Consider the following 17,759-nt stretch of genomic DNA (forward strand, 5'->3'; position numbering starts at 1 on the left):
CTTGTCACGTAGAGTAGTAACTAGTTGGTCAGTGATTATGGTATCGCTTTAGATCAAAGATTATTAATGAAGTTACATCACTACTATGAATTTACATTGTGTTATCTAATGTTTGGCGATACAGTTGTTCTGACGACTTAAATCAACGATCTCAGTAGGTACGGCTTGCTAAGTAAACAAAACTTCTACTTTTGCTTCACGACATTATTACAACGGATTCGTTAATCAACCCTTAGAAGCCAGGTTACACGACTTGGTTCTAAGGATTGGTGAAAGTCGGTCGAGTGACTATTCTGTACATTAACAATACTTTGTGGCTTCTAGAAGTTAAAATCCAACTTCGCTCAATGCTTTCCGTACTAATACTTGGTAGTTGAGATTGTGGTGTGTTTAATCTATCGGGTTATAATGTAAGTTGAGACAGTCTTTATATTGAATGCAGTTGAATTTTGTCAAAACCTCTGGACTATTTCAAGTAGTATTAAATCCTCATAGAAATAACGGTCGTTCTTTTTTGATGATTGTCCGTATTACAGTTGTCCACCTGAATTACAACAGGAGATTAGGTTTCATATGGAACATCAACAAATATTTTTTCCTAACCTAATGAAAATAATATTTTTGTAATATTTCTTATCAGCCAAGCCGGTCTCATGAGCTTTTTGGGGTGTGCTGGGGGTTCACTACTAGTCATTTTGCTTTAAGAGAGTTTTATCGACTGTCGCTTTTTACTGCTGACTTGCACATTTTGACTGTTACTTAGTATTTTCAAAATTTTCCTGGTTTTCGAAATCCGGTTTTTGTTCTAAGTCACTGTTTACGTTGCTGATGTTCCTCACTGTCACACAGTCTCTGATACTGAAAACAACGAGAGAATTGAAATCTAGTAGTCCGAAGTATCCACTAGCTCTCTAACATTTTTAACGGTTGTCCCCGTTCGTATGTATCGTTAAAATGAATTTAACGATTGTTTATCTATACTGTTACTTAGTATATGATATAAATTGTATTCACAAACAATTCGGAATTCCAGTACAAGTTTCGAAATATTTCACGTTTTATGAGGTGTGAATCATTCATAGATGATAAATTTCCGTGTACCCAAATAGTATTTGACAATGTTATGTAGTCATTGATTGACGAATATTCACTGGTTATTGGTATTTTTATATAGTACAAAACACATAGCGATTTCTCGTATACAGTCTGTCAATGCACTGCGGAAAAAAGTATGAGTGACTATGTTGTTAGATTAGCAGTAGATGAAAATGCTTAATGATATTTATGGAACACAACTGAAACAAGGCTTCTGCCGAGTGTTTACATTTTACTATTTCGTTGTTATTTTATTTCAAACAAAATTTGTAGTTATTTCCTTTTAGTTTTAAATTTTAATATGTTGTTTACTTAATTTTATTGTTTGCGAACGGAAATCAGAAAATTTTGATATCAGGACAAGAACTTTATCATTGAGTTGAAATTTCAGTAGTTAACATTGTCGAACTTTAAGCAATCAACAGTGATCTATGATACTGCTCACAATTTTTGCAACCAGAACCTTGTTGACTTCAGTAACCACTGATCATCAAAATAATAATTAACCTGTAGATTTCAATTGATCATTGGGAGTAAGTTAGGCCATATATGAAGAAAAAGGATAGTTACCCACATAGTACAGCTGCGTATTAGGACTCTAACTTCAATCGATGAAGTTTGGAAAATAATAATCACATATGTATGATCTAGTGGATTAGCAGTAACATAAGTACTTTGGGTTTCAAAAGATGTTAAATATGCCAATCAGCGACAACAAGTAGACGTACTTATGGACGTTTTAAGATAATAAGACATCTTGTATCGACTCTTGGTAGTTTCCGACTTTACGGTAAGTAATAGATAATAATTTAATGCGATTAACTGCAGTACATCCTGATAATCATAGTTGTATAACAATTTATACAAAATTGTAGTTTCCAGTGACAACAATGAATTTTGTTCAGAAGTAGCTCTTGTTTCTAAACTTATTTGATAATGTTATGAGGATATCAGCTTGACGATTGTAATGTTTTCAGATAGCCTTCATATTAACCACTTAAACAGAAATATTCTCATTAAAAAATTATTTGAACCAAAATCTTACGGTTGCTGGGGAACAAATGAAAACAATTATAAGATTTCAACATCTATTTACTTGAAAATACTGAGATAACTCTTTTTTTCTCTAAAAATGTAGTTTGTTGAATGAAAAATGAACAAAAAAAATTATAAGCTTCTATACTAGTTTCTAAAAAACAGATTGCATCCTTCAAGACGTGTTGTTAACTGATTCAAAGGTATAGATTGTAATGGTGAATCATTTGGATTAATTTTAAACAACCATTCTAAACTTGATTCGATATCAATCGATAGTGTATACTGTTGCTGTTGTGTTGTGATGGGTTTCCCACTTTTTGGTCTTACATTCAATGTGACAGCAGTGGATGGAGCTATGCATTCGATTGCATGCTTTACTTGAACTGATGTTACGTTGTTGGATTGTACTCCATCTGATCTGCTTGTTTTTTTTCACCAGATTAAAATAAACATGAAATGATAAATAACCATTTATAGTAAATTTGAAGATGGTTAAAGTATTGTACATGAAAATTTCCCACTTTTCGTCATATGTGAATAATTTCGAAAGTCTTGGTCATTTTCAAATATTTATACTTCAAACTGATACAAGACATAAAGACAAAGAAGTCTCAACTGCTTAGTCTGAATCACGAACTATATAGCATTTCGAAAGACCTATCTTTACATAGATAAATACCAAATTTGCAGGTCTGACACTGCTTATCTTCACACTGCAAAATAAAAACCCAGTAAATATTGTTGACAGATTTCCCAATGGTCCATTCACACTAATATTGAACATAGCTGTGTGGCGCCTATATATTTGGTGCGCCCTTGTACCAATATTTGTGTTCAAATAAATGAACATAGCTTACTAATTGTTTAAGTGTGAGAAATTGCCATTTTTACTCAGTCAGCTACAACGTTCGACCAGGCACGTATATGCATTTGTCCAAGTTGCCATACCTCATTAGCACAACAAGATGAACACCGAATTCATAGTAGTTAACTCAATGGTGGTAATATATAAAAGAACGATTGCATGTAAGGATATAGTACATAAATTCATGTTATTCTGAATAGTTTTGTCTCCCAGAACAGCTTAGGTAGCTTTTTATTTCGTTAGTTATTTTTGCGGGATTATATTTAAAGTTTTCCCAGATTCTTCAGCTCCACAGATCCCCATGTTTCTCATTCTTATGATTTGTCAATGTTTTAGTAACTTCCTACCAAATATAATGTAAATTTGCTGTTGTGTGGTGATTATAAGCTTATTTATTCTTCTGTAGCATTTAAAACAAATGTTCACACAATTTACGTACATACATTCATACATTTACTTTTCTTCACTTGACTCTTTAGTAACAGAATATTTTGAGTACCAGTTATTTATAGTCATGCATTACAGAAACATATCACTTTTTATCGTTTGGTATTCAACATAAAAATGGAGTCCTGCCTGTTCTGAATAATATGCATTTTATGATAAGGTTGCTGTTTCTGGTGAGATTTTCGGCGTTAATGCTTTCAGTAATCTATACATTCTTTGTAAACCGAAAATTTCTAATTTTCGTGTATGGATCTATGTTATTCTACGTGACATTCATTTGATTGGCTTTTCCAGTGATTTATTTTTCGACTCTGCTCTTCAGCTGATGTAATTTCGTGATGCAAATTAACTTCACACTGAATCGTTTCTACATGATCCCTATTAGGATAGAAATAATTAGTAGTAAATATAGTTTTTGCTATATCCCAATTTGTAGAAAAAATATATTTCAGAGCATTTACTCTGATGAAGTGGCTTACATTAAGTCACGAAACGTCAGGAATACAATTGTTCTGCTCATTTGGATATAACAAAGATTATATTTATTGCTAATTTTCTATCCTATGCCCAATTTATTTGAAACTATCAAGTCCAATCTTGGCAATAATATCTACAAACTCATTGATAGAAATAATTGTTAGGGCATAACAATCTTGCAGTCATACTGTACTTGCTTTCAGGATAACGAAAAATATTTCAGTGGAACCATCAGTTCAAGCGTTACTCGATCAGACAAACAATATGAAGAAAACTATAGCTAAGAAAATCATTTGTCATGCTTGTTGGGATGATATAATCTCTTACTTTAACTTCTGAAGTTCGGTGACAATTCCATTGACAAATGTTGCTTTTAAGTGTTTATATATTGAAATTAATTCTTTTAAGAATGGATTGAAGTCTTCATCATGTACCTATTTAAAAAACAAAGGAAACAAAATCAAATATGAAGATATTATTGCGATAATAATGCATTTGTATGATATCCAAATGAGTAGAAAATAGTATTTATTATGTTTCGTGACTTAATTTGATTTATTTCTTCAAACTAAATAAATGACCAAAATAAAATAAATAGTGCAGACGAACAAGCTTTCAACACTGGAGAAATATCTAGGGAGGTTTGTTTAACTTGGTAATTTCACTATAAGTACCATATTTTGTACCACACTACAGTATTTCAAAATACCAGTTTAATTGTTTCCTGATGTACATTATACAGAGGAAAAACCTGAGTTGAAATGTTTGTAATTCTTTTAAAGTAGTTGGAACTAAATACAATAGACTTCAGAGTTGTTCTATGTACCATGCTGTTCGTAATGAAATTTGACTATGTAGAATGTTCATTGATTGTACAGCGTTTAATATAATTTAGCTTCTGCTTCATAGTACTTACAGTTTTGTAACTCCACTAACTGGATTCATTGTTCACAATCGTCAAATAATTCCTTAAATGTAGTAATCGCTAATATCTATTAAATTATCTTTATACACCACAAAACACATTTTACAGTCATCTAGTGATCTAGATGGCATAGTCTATGGATAATGACAACGAAAGGGATTGGATTGTTTTCAAGAGCATGACCGATTTGTATCAGTTGTATTCAAACGCGACATTCACATTAGTTTTGAAAATATTTCTCACCAATGATCATTGCAAGAATTGTAATAAGATGACAAGTTCTCAGTATCCAGTAAATATAATAGTGATATCAGATAATATGAGCTGGGTGGTCAGACTATGAGGCTTTAGTTTTCGTTTTGGACAACACCATGAACACTTACTCTAGCTGAGATAATGTAACACCATAGCATCCACGCGAGTCTACCTTATTCCATAAGTGGAAACTGCATTGAAGAACTTCTCTTAATATCGCACTTTTGAGAAACTAGCAATAAAACCTATCGTTGATTTAAGCTGACTGAAATGCTTGTATCGTTTGAATTATATCACAAAAAACAGCATGAAGATATTATCAAGATAAGCTTAAAATTGTTGGTACTCTTACATTGTAGGTTTAAATAAACACGTAATTTTTAGTTCAATATGTACAGGCAAAGGTTTCACATGAAATGTAATTCTTTCTTGTCTGATCATTAAAACGTATTGAGCGTGATTAATAGCACTTTTTTAAAATACTTGGATCTAACACTTGGTCATCAAAACCGTAGGGTGTGGTAGAAGTATGCACTAGACCAAGTTGTCACTGCTTCCCATCAGAATGAAGTGATGATAAGATGACGAAAAATAGTGAAGGGTGAAACAATAATATGAATTTTGGATGGAAAGTTAAGAACTTAAGGGGGTCCAGTAAATCCAAAAAATAGATGGTATTAAACGATACTAAGCAGTGGGTTTTGAAGTGCTTTTGAATAATGTTGCTTTAAGTCTTTAATCTCAGATTACGATTCAGTCAGTCAGTAACAACGCAGAACTTCGTACGTACCTACATCAGTTCGAGTTGTCACACCACATTAGCACAGAGATGCAGTGGTCGATTCAAATCCCGTAGTGCTAGATGTAGTAAAATTATAAGCTGTAATCAGGAAAATTAGGGTTTGAAGATGTTATTCAAGGAGTATAATGCAGTGGAATAAGTTTGGAAAGAGAAAAAAAGGGACATGAAGAATTCAGAAGATTAGAATTTGGGAGAACACAGAGTGGATGCACCTGCGCCATTGCAAACGATTTTGAGCCATGTCATTCAGGGTCTCTAAACATCGGTTGCTATCATCTCGCGGTCCCCAACCAGGTAGTCTACACCTACCTACATGACTCAGTCCACTTGTCAGTGACTTCATGGACTTGTGCCATGTTTTCGTCTGGCCGCCCCTAGCTTTCTCCCAATCTACTCCTATACCACTGACAATAGCACGTCGAGGTAGTCGGTGGTTGGGCATACGTAACACGTGTCCCAGCCATCTCAACTGGTGAAGTTTCACTACTTCATCAATTGATTTGCCATCCTTACCTAGTACTCGTTTCCTAACAACTGTGTTACTTACTCGATGGTCCCATGATATACGAGCAATGTTTCGAAGACACCTATGATCAAATACTAGTAACCTACGAATATCCTCTACTCTTACCGGCCATGTTTCACTGCCACAAAGTAGAACGGAACGAACTGCTGCGCAGTAAACACGTCCTTTGGTTGATAGACAGATATCTCGCCTACGCCATAAATGAGGCAAGTTGGCGAAAGCTAGTCGAGCCTTCTGTATCCGTGCTGAGATTTCGTCACACACCAAACCACAATGGCTGATGAGACTTCCAAGATAAGTGAAGCGGTCGACACACTCAACTACTTCACTCCCTATCACTAGTTCGGGTGTCGATGTAACCCAATCCTGAAGCAACATTTTGCATTTCGAGGGAGAGAATCGCATCCCGAACATGCTAGCATTGTTGCTTAGAGTGGTCAGAAGACTCTGCATTTTGTCAGCGTCTTCACCAAATAAAACTATGTCATCTGCATATTCTAAGTCAACAAGTGAACCTCCTGGTAGAAGTTCGACCCCTGTAAATTAAGATGAGGAGAGTGTTATCTCTAAAAGTACGTCAATGACAAAGTTGAACAAGAATGGAGAGAGTGGACAGCCCTGATTCTGATGACAGTTCGCCATAAGCTCTCACTCTACCAGTTGTGTTCGAGTAGAGAGCCTTTATAAGGTTAATGTACTTCTTTGGTACTCTCTTCAATGACAAACACTGCCATAGAACCTCACGATCAACAGAGTCGAATGCCGCCTTAAGGTCGAGAAATACTACCATTGTAGGGCGTCTGAATATGTGTCAGTGTTCTAGAACTTGACGTAGTGTGAATATCTGATCTATACAGCCACGTCCAGGTCGAAAACCAGCTTGATTTTTTCTAGTCTGTTCTTCACGAGCTTTGGTTAGGCGTCGATTATGTCTCTGATTTCAACTACGATCCTTACGTTACGCAACATGGTTCACACCGAATATTAGAATATTGTTACGCCTTGGCCTGATCGACTATAGATTTTTCCAAATCTACTACTGTACTAGCGGTTATGGCAAACGGGTGTCCACACTGATTTGGCGATTGTAACACTTTCTATTCAACACAGTCAATGAAGGTTCATAGCTTTATCAACCGATTCTCTATCTATACTACTCACCCTACATCTAACCTAAGGAATTCATTATTATAAGGAACTAGTATTTTTCGATAAGTGATGAAACAAAATACAAATCGTGTTTACTGCAGTGATGGGAAAAAAAACCATAATATAATTAACGGGTCATCAAAAAGAATATGTAATGAAAAGCCTAAAAGCATAAGGTGTAAATATTAACATTTATTATTATTCATCTCTTAGTGTAAAAGTAATTTATGAATTGAGAGTCTAGTAGATTATATTCTGTAGCAAGTACTTCATTATGAATAAAGGCATCCTTTCACTCAATTATCAACACATGTTAAGTCTACAAAGTTCCACGTAACTCCTTATATAATACTATTAATTAGGATCATTTACAATAAAACTTGTTTATAATCTCTAACCCCTCAATTAAACACTAAATGGTTCAGAATACCAGTTATTCTAAACAAAACAACCTACATTATCGAATAATTTATTAAAATCAAGCATATTCTGTAAATTAGTCTGTATATTGTCATTATCTTTGCTTTCGCCTTCATCCATATTTGTTAACGATTTTGGAGATGAGTCTTTTATTTGTAAACTTGCATACTCTTCAGCTGATTCAATTATGATATTTAAGTTGTTTAAATCTTGCTGACTGAATATATTTAATAGCGCTTCATGTAAAGTTTGTTTTAAGATTACTTTTTGTTTTTCTTCAGAGTTTTCAGTAGTCGGCATTATGACTATTAATGATAATAACAAAGAAAAAACAAATTATTAAATCGAGTTGATTATACCACCCAGTCCAATAAACTCGCTAGTTGAGGTCTTAAAAGTTTTATTAAAAAAATTTAGGGTCCCTTCAGAATAATTCCAATATACTCGTTCCACTAGTGTCCCTTGGGACTTAGCAAACATTAGGCTGTTCAGATGCTTTGTTGTTTCATGTTTTGCTAGAATCGCATAGATAGACGATTCTCCAAAACTCAGTCGATCAATCATTATCTAGATGCTGCGTAGTTAATCATGAATCATAAGATGTTTTCATAAGTACAGGAGGTGACTAGTCGTTCTAGACTTGCGTCAACCGAACAGTCTTTATTACTTCCAATGACGAGCTTACTGTGAAAAGATCGATTTTTTTCGGCGGGCTGTCTTCATAAACAAGTGTCGATACTTCGCGAATTCTCTGAGTTCTTCGTTTATTTCATGTATTTTGTGTATTTATTGAATAGACCAATTATTTTCTCTTTGTTGGCGTCTGACTTTTCATTTATCACTTACCTGAACTATTATTACTGCTATCAATAAATATTAGTATTTGTTCTTTAATAAATAGTATCCATGATTCCAAGTGCCAATGACATTCTTCATCCATCTAAAGATGAAAAACAGTATTATGAAAACTAACTTGTTGGTTTATCTAGGTCTTTTTGTCGTAATTCTGTAAATTATGCAAAATGATATCTTTGAAAGATTTAGACGATAGAGCATGAAGTCAGTCATAATGAGGAGTAGATTCTTAGGATTTATCCACATGTATATTTCGAAAAATCTTCAATCTTATGCTGTGGGTGTATTTCCATCATTTGTTTTGTATTCTTCGTGTCATTTTTTTAGTATCTGATCAATTTTAATGTCATCATTTTGACTGTTTCTTCACTTCACTCTATGTTGATGTTGTTTCTCTGTTATAATGAAAAGTTTGGGTATTTAAACCTACATTAAACTAGTTTCAGATCCATTTATCTCTTTCCGTTTGTTTGTTAGTCATTTGTTAGGAAATGAAGAGAATAACAAGAGAGAACAAACTGAAAATATACAAGGTCGTCTGGATGTTTAGTATAAATTTTAAAAACTATTTGATATGAATCTTGAACAGAGTAAATATAAATGAATCAGTTGTTTCTAAACAGGAATCTAGGAAATAAAATAGTCAAATCAATTGATCATTTCAATTAACCTCCAAGATAATTCAGTATATATGAATTATTTGATAACGAATTTTGACCATGATTTCAGATGGATCGACCATCAATCTATACTCTTACTTATTGTATTTATTTAATCTATTTAATTGTTATCATTGTCCTAAATACTACCGTATTAGGTTTAATGTTTTTAAATATATTCATATCAATATTATTGTATATTCGAGTAAAGCCTGATAAAGATTTAATCGAAAACAATATCACCCGCTTATATATTCCGAGAAATACTGATTGTTCTAGATGCGAAAAAGAAGAAAAATAAACTTAGTAAAGAGTTCTTTTTCCGGGTGAATTCATACTCGAAACTTTACAATCACAAATATCTACCTTCTAAAAAATTATAATATCAAACTTGACTGTCGAATGGATCATTTAAGTTTTTATTGATTTCAATCCTTCACGTGTTTAGAAATAAAATTTCCTTTTTAGCATCGTTCATAAATTCAGTGACCAACTGTTATAAAACTATCCTACCAGTGTTAGCCAAAAGTTTTTGTTAAATAACATGTTTGTTAGCAATAATCATGTTAACAATAATAATCGTATCAGTGAAGTAAAATATTCAGAAATGCCATTTTTATTACGAAACTGAAAATGTATTTTTTAAGATCTTGAATATTCATCAGGAAAACAGATAAATATTGATGATTCTCAAGGACGGCTGGACAATATGATTAAGTAAACTGTTGAAGTTGAAATAACATTTCATCAGAAAGAGCATGGAAACGAAAATAACTCAACTGGGTCACAAGGCCAATAGAGAGAGAGATAGGAGAAGGTATAACTGAAGATTAAGAACAGGGTGGAAGTGGTTGAATAAGCTTCCTTTTATACTTAATTTTGACTTTTCTAGGTACCTTATGAAGGCTTCTGAATTGCTAAGGAGACAGTAACTCGGTGTTATTGAAAAACTTTCTGTTTGCATTGTAGGAGACTTTAAACATCAGATATATTTTAACTGAATGAATTATGCTCACAAAGTGCTTGATTATGGAGCTTTTTATGAATTTCCGCTTAACTCTTCTCAATCAAGCTGGTTAATATACTTGAAATATCTTATCATGTTATTCAGTCGTTGTAGAGAACATCAATCTTTATCTGTTTTCTTGGTAAATATTCAAGATCTTAACAAATACATTTTCAGTTTTCATAATAAAAATGACATTTTTGAGTATTTTACTTCTCTGATACTATTTTCATTAAATTATTTTTAACATGAATATTGCTAACAAACATATTACTTAGTATTTTGGAAAAAACCGTATATAAGTAAATACTTTAATAATTTTGCTGAAACACAAACCCTTCACTGAACCATACATTCTTGGAATTTATACCCTAACCCTTATATAAACCATGAAATATTCCTTTAGAATTTCTTAATCAAACTATTGATACATAATTTCAGATATCGATTAAAATGTTTTCAGTAGTTGGCTAGCATCAATAGTACTGTGATATCTGAGTTTAAAAATATTTCAGCAAACAGGTTATTAAAATGTTTCTCTTAAGTGTTTGGTCTAAAATAATTTAAAGTTTTAGTCTTTTACAAGTTTTACTAGTCTTGACTGAATTTATGTATATTAAATAAAGTATAAATATCAGTTGTTAAATCTGACTGGTTTGTTTTATAATGAAATAGTTTCTTACGACAGAATTATGTAATAATATTTAGATATATAACATTAACTTGATAAAGATATGTTTTTTGAAAAAACATGATTTATAGGTGAGCACGCTTTCCCCTTAATTCTTCAAAAATGAGATTTTGTGACAGGTTGAGTGTTAGAATGATCAGAACTTTCTTGAGTATTTTACGGATTGCTATTTCTATTTCTATTGTATATTCATTAAATGATTGAATTACTATTTTTCCATTCTCCTTTTATTGTAAACACCTATTGTTGCACCTATTGTCTGTGGTTATACTCGTTATTGTTTGATGGTTATTGTTAACTAATCATGTATTGTTTGCTCCGTTCACTGCCACATATGGTTTGATTGTGCGCAAAGGATGATTTTTTATTTGAATTTCGTTGAGGTCTGAAAATTCATATATATTAACTGATGAATATTCGAGCTAAAAACACTGGGTGTTTGATATGTAGTTAAGGAAGCTTGTGGAACGGTAGAAGTTATGATAACCTCGATCTCAACTGTAGGTTAATTGTGTCAATTCAAATGTTTCGTTTACCAAAGTCAATGATTCCATGATATAAACGAAATACCATTCACGTGGTTTATAAATGTAATAAGATTCTTGTTAGTAAATGTTCTCTATGCATACTGATCGCTCTGTAATTATAATACATTCAATATGAATTATGAAAACGACACAAAGAAAAAAAACCCATATGATTAGATGATCTTTAACGTCTATGAAAATTATTGTTAAATTGAAAAAAAAATAATAAAAGAAATGATATTCAATGATACAATTATTTCTACTATTGATCATTTTATCTTACCTTATTTTCAATAATCATTCTTAATTCATTAAGTTTATAATTATTATTTTCTTTGATTAACATTTCATAAAAACCATATACCCATTCAATACGTATTTGTTCAATACCATAAATTTGTTTAAAGAAATTACATAGAAATTCATCAAATGGTTTTGATACATTTTGAACAATTGTCGGTAATTTTGATTGAATTTTCATCTATATTTTATTGTAAAAATGAAATATAATAGTAAATGGAAAAAAAATTTTGTTTTTTCTTTTTCCTTTTCAATCATTTAGTCAATCATAATAAGTGTGGAAATTAACAAGATGAAAATGGATTATTATTGTTCTTTAATTACATAAGGGAATAAACCAAGAATTTAAATAATGATATAAAGGAATGTAACGTAATAGTGTTAATTTATAGATTTATAAAATAATGTTTTAGTTACTCAAAGGTAGTCATATTTTTAAACGAAGATAATTTACCATGAGTTAAAAGTTAAAAACAGTTTTACTTAAACATCAATACTGGGATTTACTTATACTCAGATAACAATTCTCAATTAGGAAAAAAACACATTTTGTGCTTTCTAGTGTTAGCCATGATCTAACTAGACTAAAATTCACTGAACAATTTATTGTTTGGTATGAAACATACTGAAATAAACATCTTTAAAGTCTATTTTTTTATAATTATGTAAAACGTTTAAGTTTCTTGACTAACAATTCATAACCAAATAAAATATTTACAACTATATTATTTAATCATTTCGTGTTGTTTTAATTGTGTCTTCCCATGGTTATTTAGGGCTGCAATTGATCAGTGTCATTGAGGCGATTCGCACAGAATGCACATATTCCAACATGAGACTGATCAATTGCAGTCCTAAATAACAATAGGAAAATACAAGTAAACAATACCAAATGAATTTAAACTTCACTACATTGCATAAGCAGGTGGCTATCAGGACTCAGTAGCTAAATGGGTAACGTAATGGCGTTCGAAGCGTACGGTACTGGGTAGACATCAACTGTGGGATGCAGGTACATTCAGCTGACGAGTCCCAAATAGGACTAAACGTGCGTCCTGGATTCTACTGCTAGCCACTATTCATCTTTGCTTACATTATTTATGCTTCTTACTAATAAATGTAACTCACTGTAAGGCAGAGACTGCCCGAAATCCTTATCACTAATCATTCAATTAATCTTATCTATTATAAAAGCCATAATCTTAATAGTCACAACTATTGTTTGAGTGCATTTATTTATGAATTACTTAGATTAGCTAATTTAAAATATAACATAACTAATGATTGTGAAAATAATCACTATCTAAACGGAATGATTTAAACAAAATTTAGATCATTTCATGATTTAAACTAAATAAGATTTGGTCACATCATATAATATATAGGTCAGCCATGTGGTCAACCAATGTATATGAAAATAATAAAATGATAAAAAAACAATCAAAACAAAGAGAAGAAAGAAGAAAAGTTAACTTCATAATAAAATATTTCATCAGATTATGTAATGGAGTGTTATATAAAAAGTTTTGAATAATTTAGAATATAATAATTTTTCATATTTTCCATCATCAGTATGTTAAAGATAAATCTCTAGAAATATTCTCCTTTTTTTGCAAGACTTGACTGAAAACATTATCAACTATATCTATGGTTATATATTATTGATTCGAACATTAAAATAAAAGTATTACATTAAATAGAATAGGCTAGAATTGTTAGATTAAGCAATAAATATTTATTAATATAATCATAAAAATGTGAAGATGAACAGCCAATACTGAATAAATCGATTATTCATTTAGTCAGAATTCATCACAACATATGTTTACTATAGGCTTCAAGTTATATGAATAAAAGTCTCTAAAATATGTGAATGAATGTAGAAAGAATTAACTGATCGTTTATTATTACCGAACTTCATTTTTATCTGATCTATAGTGCCAATGAAATCCTATCGACAAAGTTGTAATGTAATCAATTGTATAGATGATTTGATATTGGAATGATTAAACAGGAGGTAAATGTTTTTCTACCTTGTATTGTGATTCATCCCACCACGGGGTTTCAATAATCGTTTTTGGATAGTTTATTTACTTATTCAACTAATCGGTCTATATCATGCAACCCTTTTTTCCGTCGTAATTTTAATTTAGTTAAAAGTGGAAGTAAAGGGTTGTATGTTGACTAGTCCATCGATCAGAAGTTCAATGTTTATTCAGCTTTGTATGGTATAATACACCAGGAAGTGTAATAATCATTGTTGTTGGTTTGCATTCTTCATTACCATAACACCTTAGTCGATCACGTCAGTAAATGTGTTTTATTATTATGTTAGGTAGCATTAAAAACAATTGAGACTAGTGATAATACCATAAAATGCTAAGATGTACAACATTAGTTCTGACTATTAATATTAATGTATCTAAAATAAAGTTTTAATGACAGTTACCTCTGATGTACTCAAAAATCTAGTTTCTAAGTGATCATCAAACACCTTAGACGTAATATTTGTATATATAGCTACCTTTATATACAACGTAAGCTGAAGATTGAGTAATATTAAATAATTACAAATGGAGTTTAAAGAAATCATGATTGGAAAATGAAAAAATCAATGATTATCAATAGTTGAAATCATGAGTCAATTGAAGCTAGACCACCATGGAAAACCTGGAAGCATTGGACGACCGTTCCGTCTTAGTATGGAACTCCTCAGCGGTGCGCATTCACGATCCTGCCCCCCCGCGGATTCAACCCCAAGACCTTCAGTTTCGTGAGCGAGCGCTTAACATGTAGACCACTGAGCTGGCATCGAACGGTGTTAATGTCTAACTTCAACCAATCCACGATATTGCGCCGCCATCCACCATTGTCTTCAGTGAGTTACTATCTTACCATAAACCTGGTTAAACTCCATTGGTCATAGGATCGTGGATGCGCACTCCTGAGGAGTTCCATACTAGGATGAAACGATTTTCCATGGTGGTCTAGCTTCAATCAACTCATGATTTCAATTATTGAAATTTTTAAAATCTCCACAAAACCATTAATGATTATCAATAGATTTATATTTCATTTCACTTTAGAATATATGCAATCTTTCAGATTTAAGTATCGTTCTCTAGATATTATAAACAACTTCCAACGTTTCCCATATTCATTTGGATTGAATTTTATTTTTTTGTTTTGAAAATGATATGAAACAGTAAAATAAGGTTATTTACAACTAAACTAATTGTATTATTATTTTATTATATATTAAATGATAATTAAAATTAAATTAGGGTATCAAATTATATTTCAATAATTGATATTGATTAACTAAATAAGAATGTGAAATTAAATAAATGTTTTAAATTTGTATGTACAACATGTGATGATATGACAAAATATAAAGTACAATTTTTTCAGATTTTTTTTCCATTAAAAAATGATCACAATTATTATTACTATTATTACTACTATTATTATTACTATTATTGGTAACATTATTATTATTATTGTTCAATGACACAATGAGTCATTTTAATTAACTAAATGATCAATAAATTAAATAGATCGAGAATTTGTTTAATTTATAAAGTTTGATTTTTTAATGAGACCAAAGTTGTTAAATATATTAATTTAATCAAGTAATCATTTGGAAATATTATTCTTATTGTTTATTTATGATCTGATTATCTCAAGTACATTCAAATGTAATTTGATATATAATGAAATAATAATTCTGTGTCATTTCTTTTTGTTGTTGATATTTTAAATATTTATTAATCATAAATATGTATTTTTGTTATAACTTAAATGAGTAGAAAAATTGTATTCCTTTCGTTTTGTGACTTAATTTAAGCCATCTTTTTCAGAAAGACGCTTTACTCAATGTTCAATTCATTTGAAATCATTAAAACATTTATGAAGTCTGAATATGAGTATAATTTAATGTGTTTAACTAGTTAACAAAATGGGATAATAGTATGTTAACAGGAGGAATTAATAAAAATGGAAAAAAACGATATTTAAGATTTAACATCAAATTAAAAAAAAACTAGTGACATGTATGACGTAAAAGGCGTAGCAAAAATTACACTTGTAAACTACTCTAAATGGTTAAAATTATAACAAATTTTTTTTTTGTTATCGCAGAGTAAAAATTGTAGTGTTAAACGTATCAAATTGTTAAGTTTCTGAATTTAGATTGTTTCTTGTATGTAGATCAATTCAAACCAGGAATAATTTATTGGACCCCTAAAAACCTATTTACTTCCTTGTTAGAATTCGAAAAGATATGTTTTATAAACATTTAGATAAAATCATAAATTATCTCTTTTAAATATACAGACAAAAAGCCTGGAAAAGATTTTAAAAATTTACGAATTAAGTAAATGCTGTGTACCTTTTGTAATATTAGTTTTTCTATGAACTTTTCATTTACGGTAACTATTTTCTAATTGACTAATGACGGACTAAATTTCTTAGCGGTTATTTTTGAAACTGTTTAAACTGGTTTCTATACTATAATTTTGCCGAAAAACTTAACTCAAATAATTAATTGCTAGACATAACAGTTTCAATCTGATGTCAATCGAAACTATTGATGATAGTCTCTAGTTATTGGATTCTAGAAAACAAATAAAAAAGATGAATGGACTTATTTGTAAAATCTTGAAGATGTAAACGACTGGTTCTGTAGTATTAGCCTTTTCTTAAGTCATTGTATAATATTTGATTTCGATAGAATTAGAAAAAAATCGAGATATAACCGAGAAATAGTTGTTCGAATCAAATTTCATAATGTTCTACAGATATAATTCTGATCTAACGATCAAAATGGATATTCATGCTTAAGGTGAATCAAATTTCAAAAGAGTTTGTGGCAGTGAATTTAGGATTATCATTAAAACAAATTTTCAGAATTTATTTAATGCATTAGATCACATGAAATAATCGAGAAGGAATAGAATTATAGTGAGTACTTCACAAACTATTCAAATACAAAAAAAAATTAAATCAGTTTAAGTTATGAAAATTGAGTGGAAGAAGTTGTGTATACAAGGAGTACTGATTAATTTTCCTAATAGAAATGACTATGGGGCAATAAATATCACTGCTGACCCGCGTAAGAAAACGGGTTGAAAAGGATCGTTGAGATAGTAGATATTTTTTAATAATTATGTCGTTGGAAAAACAGTGACTCTGGAAACATTCAACAGATTTCTCTACAAGTGTTAAATAAATGATAAGGACTAGTTAATTCTGACTTTATGACCCGTATGGGTTAAGTGGATTAGGACAGATCGCGACTGCTACTTTGCTTAGACACTCTGAAAGGTGCTCGATAAGGCTATCATTGGAACGCTCATTACTACATTTCTAGCTGATTTCTAAAACCTCAGACTATTAGTACATGTTTACTTGAACAATGGAGAAAAGGCCCAAAATATGAGAAAAAGCTTTACTTCAGGGTTAGTTCATGTGTTGAAAACTGAGGACATTTCCAGAGTTTAGAACTTTCTGCAGACGTAGTGAATATGATAATAGTGTTGTGTGCTACTGATGTCGATGGGTATTAGTAGTATGCATCATCATTCGAAAGTGAAATGCCAGGTGGCGGAGGGTTAAGAAGATAGAAGAAAGGAGGACGAGAACAGGGAATGAATGCTATGGAAACGAAGGAACAATAAAGTCTGGGACAATTTATTGACATTTTGCAAACGAAGTATTTACT

At 31.1% G+C, this 17,759-nt stretch overlaps 1 protein-coding gene across 1 annotated transcript in view; it reads right to left on the reverse strand.

The window, feature by feature from the left end:
• Positions 1 to 1,962: 1,962 nt before the first annotated feature.
• The window catches only part of TSNAXIP1_1 (Translin-associated factor X-interacting protein 1), a 37,467-nt gene continuing 21,670 nt past the window's right edge, over positions 1,963 to 17,759 (reverse strand). Inside the window, exons 10-14 of the mRNA XM_051213406.1 lie at positions 12,021 to 12,218; positions 8,846 to 8,939; positions 8,036 to 8,304; positions 4,250 to 4,356; positions 1,963 to 2,551 (exon numbers count right to left, since the gene is read on the reverse strand). Of these exons, the coding sequence (XP_051069384.1) occupies positions 2,278 to 2,551; positions 4,250 to 4,356; positions 8,036 to 8,304; positions 8,846 to 8,939; positions 12,021 to 12,218 (942 nt within the window). The 3' untranslated portion in view covers positions 1,963 to 2,277. The remainder of the gene's footprint in view (positions 2,552 to 4,249; positions 4,357 to 8,035; positions 8,305 to 8,845; positions 8,940 to 12,020; positions 12,219 to 17,759) is intronic.

The sequence above is a fragment of the Schistosoma haematobium genome, chromosome 3 (assembly GCF_000699445.3).
Source record: "Schistosoma haematobium chromosome 3, whole genome shotgun sequence".
Lineage (NCBI taxonomy): Eukaryota > Metazoa > Platyhelminthes > Trematoda > Strigeidida > Schistosomatidae > Schistosoma > Schistosoma haematobium.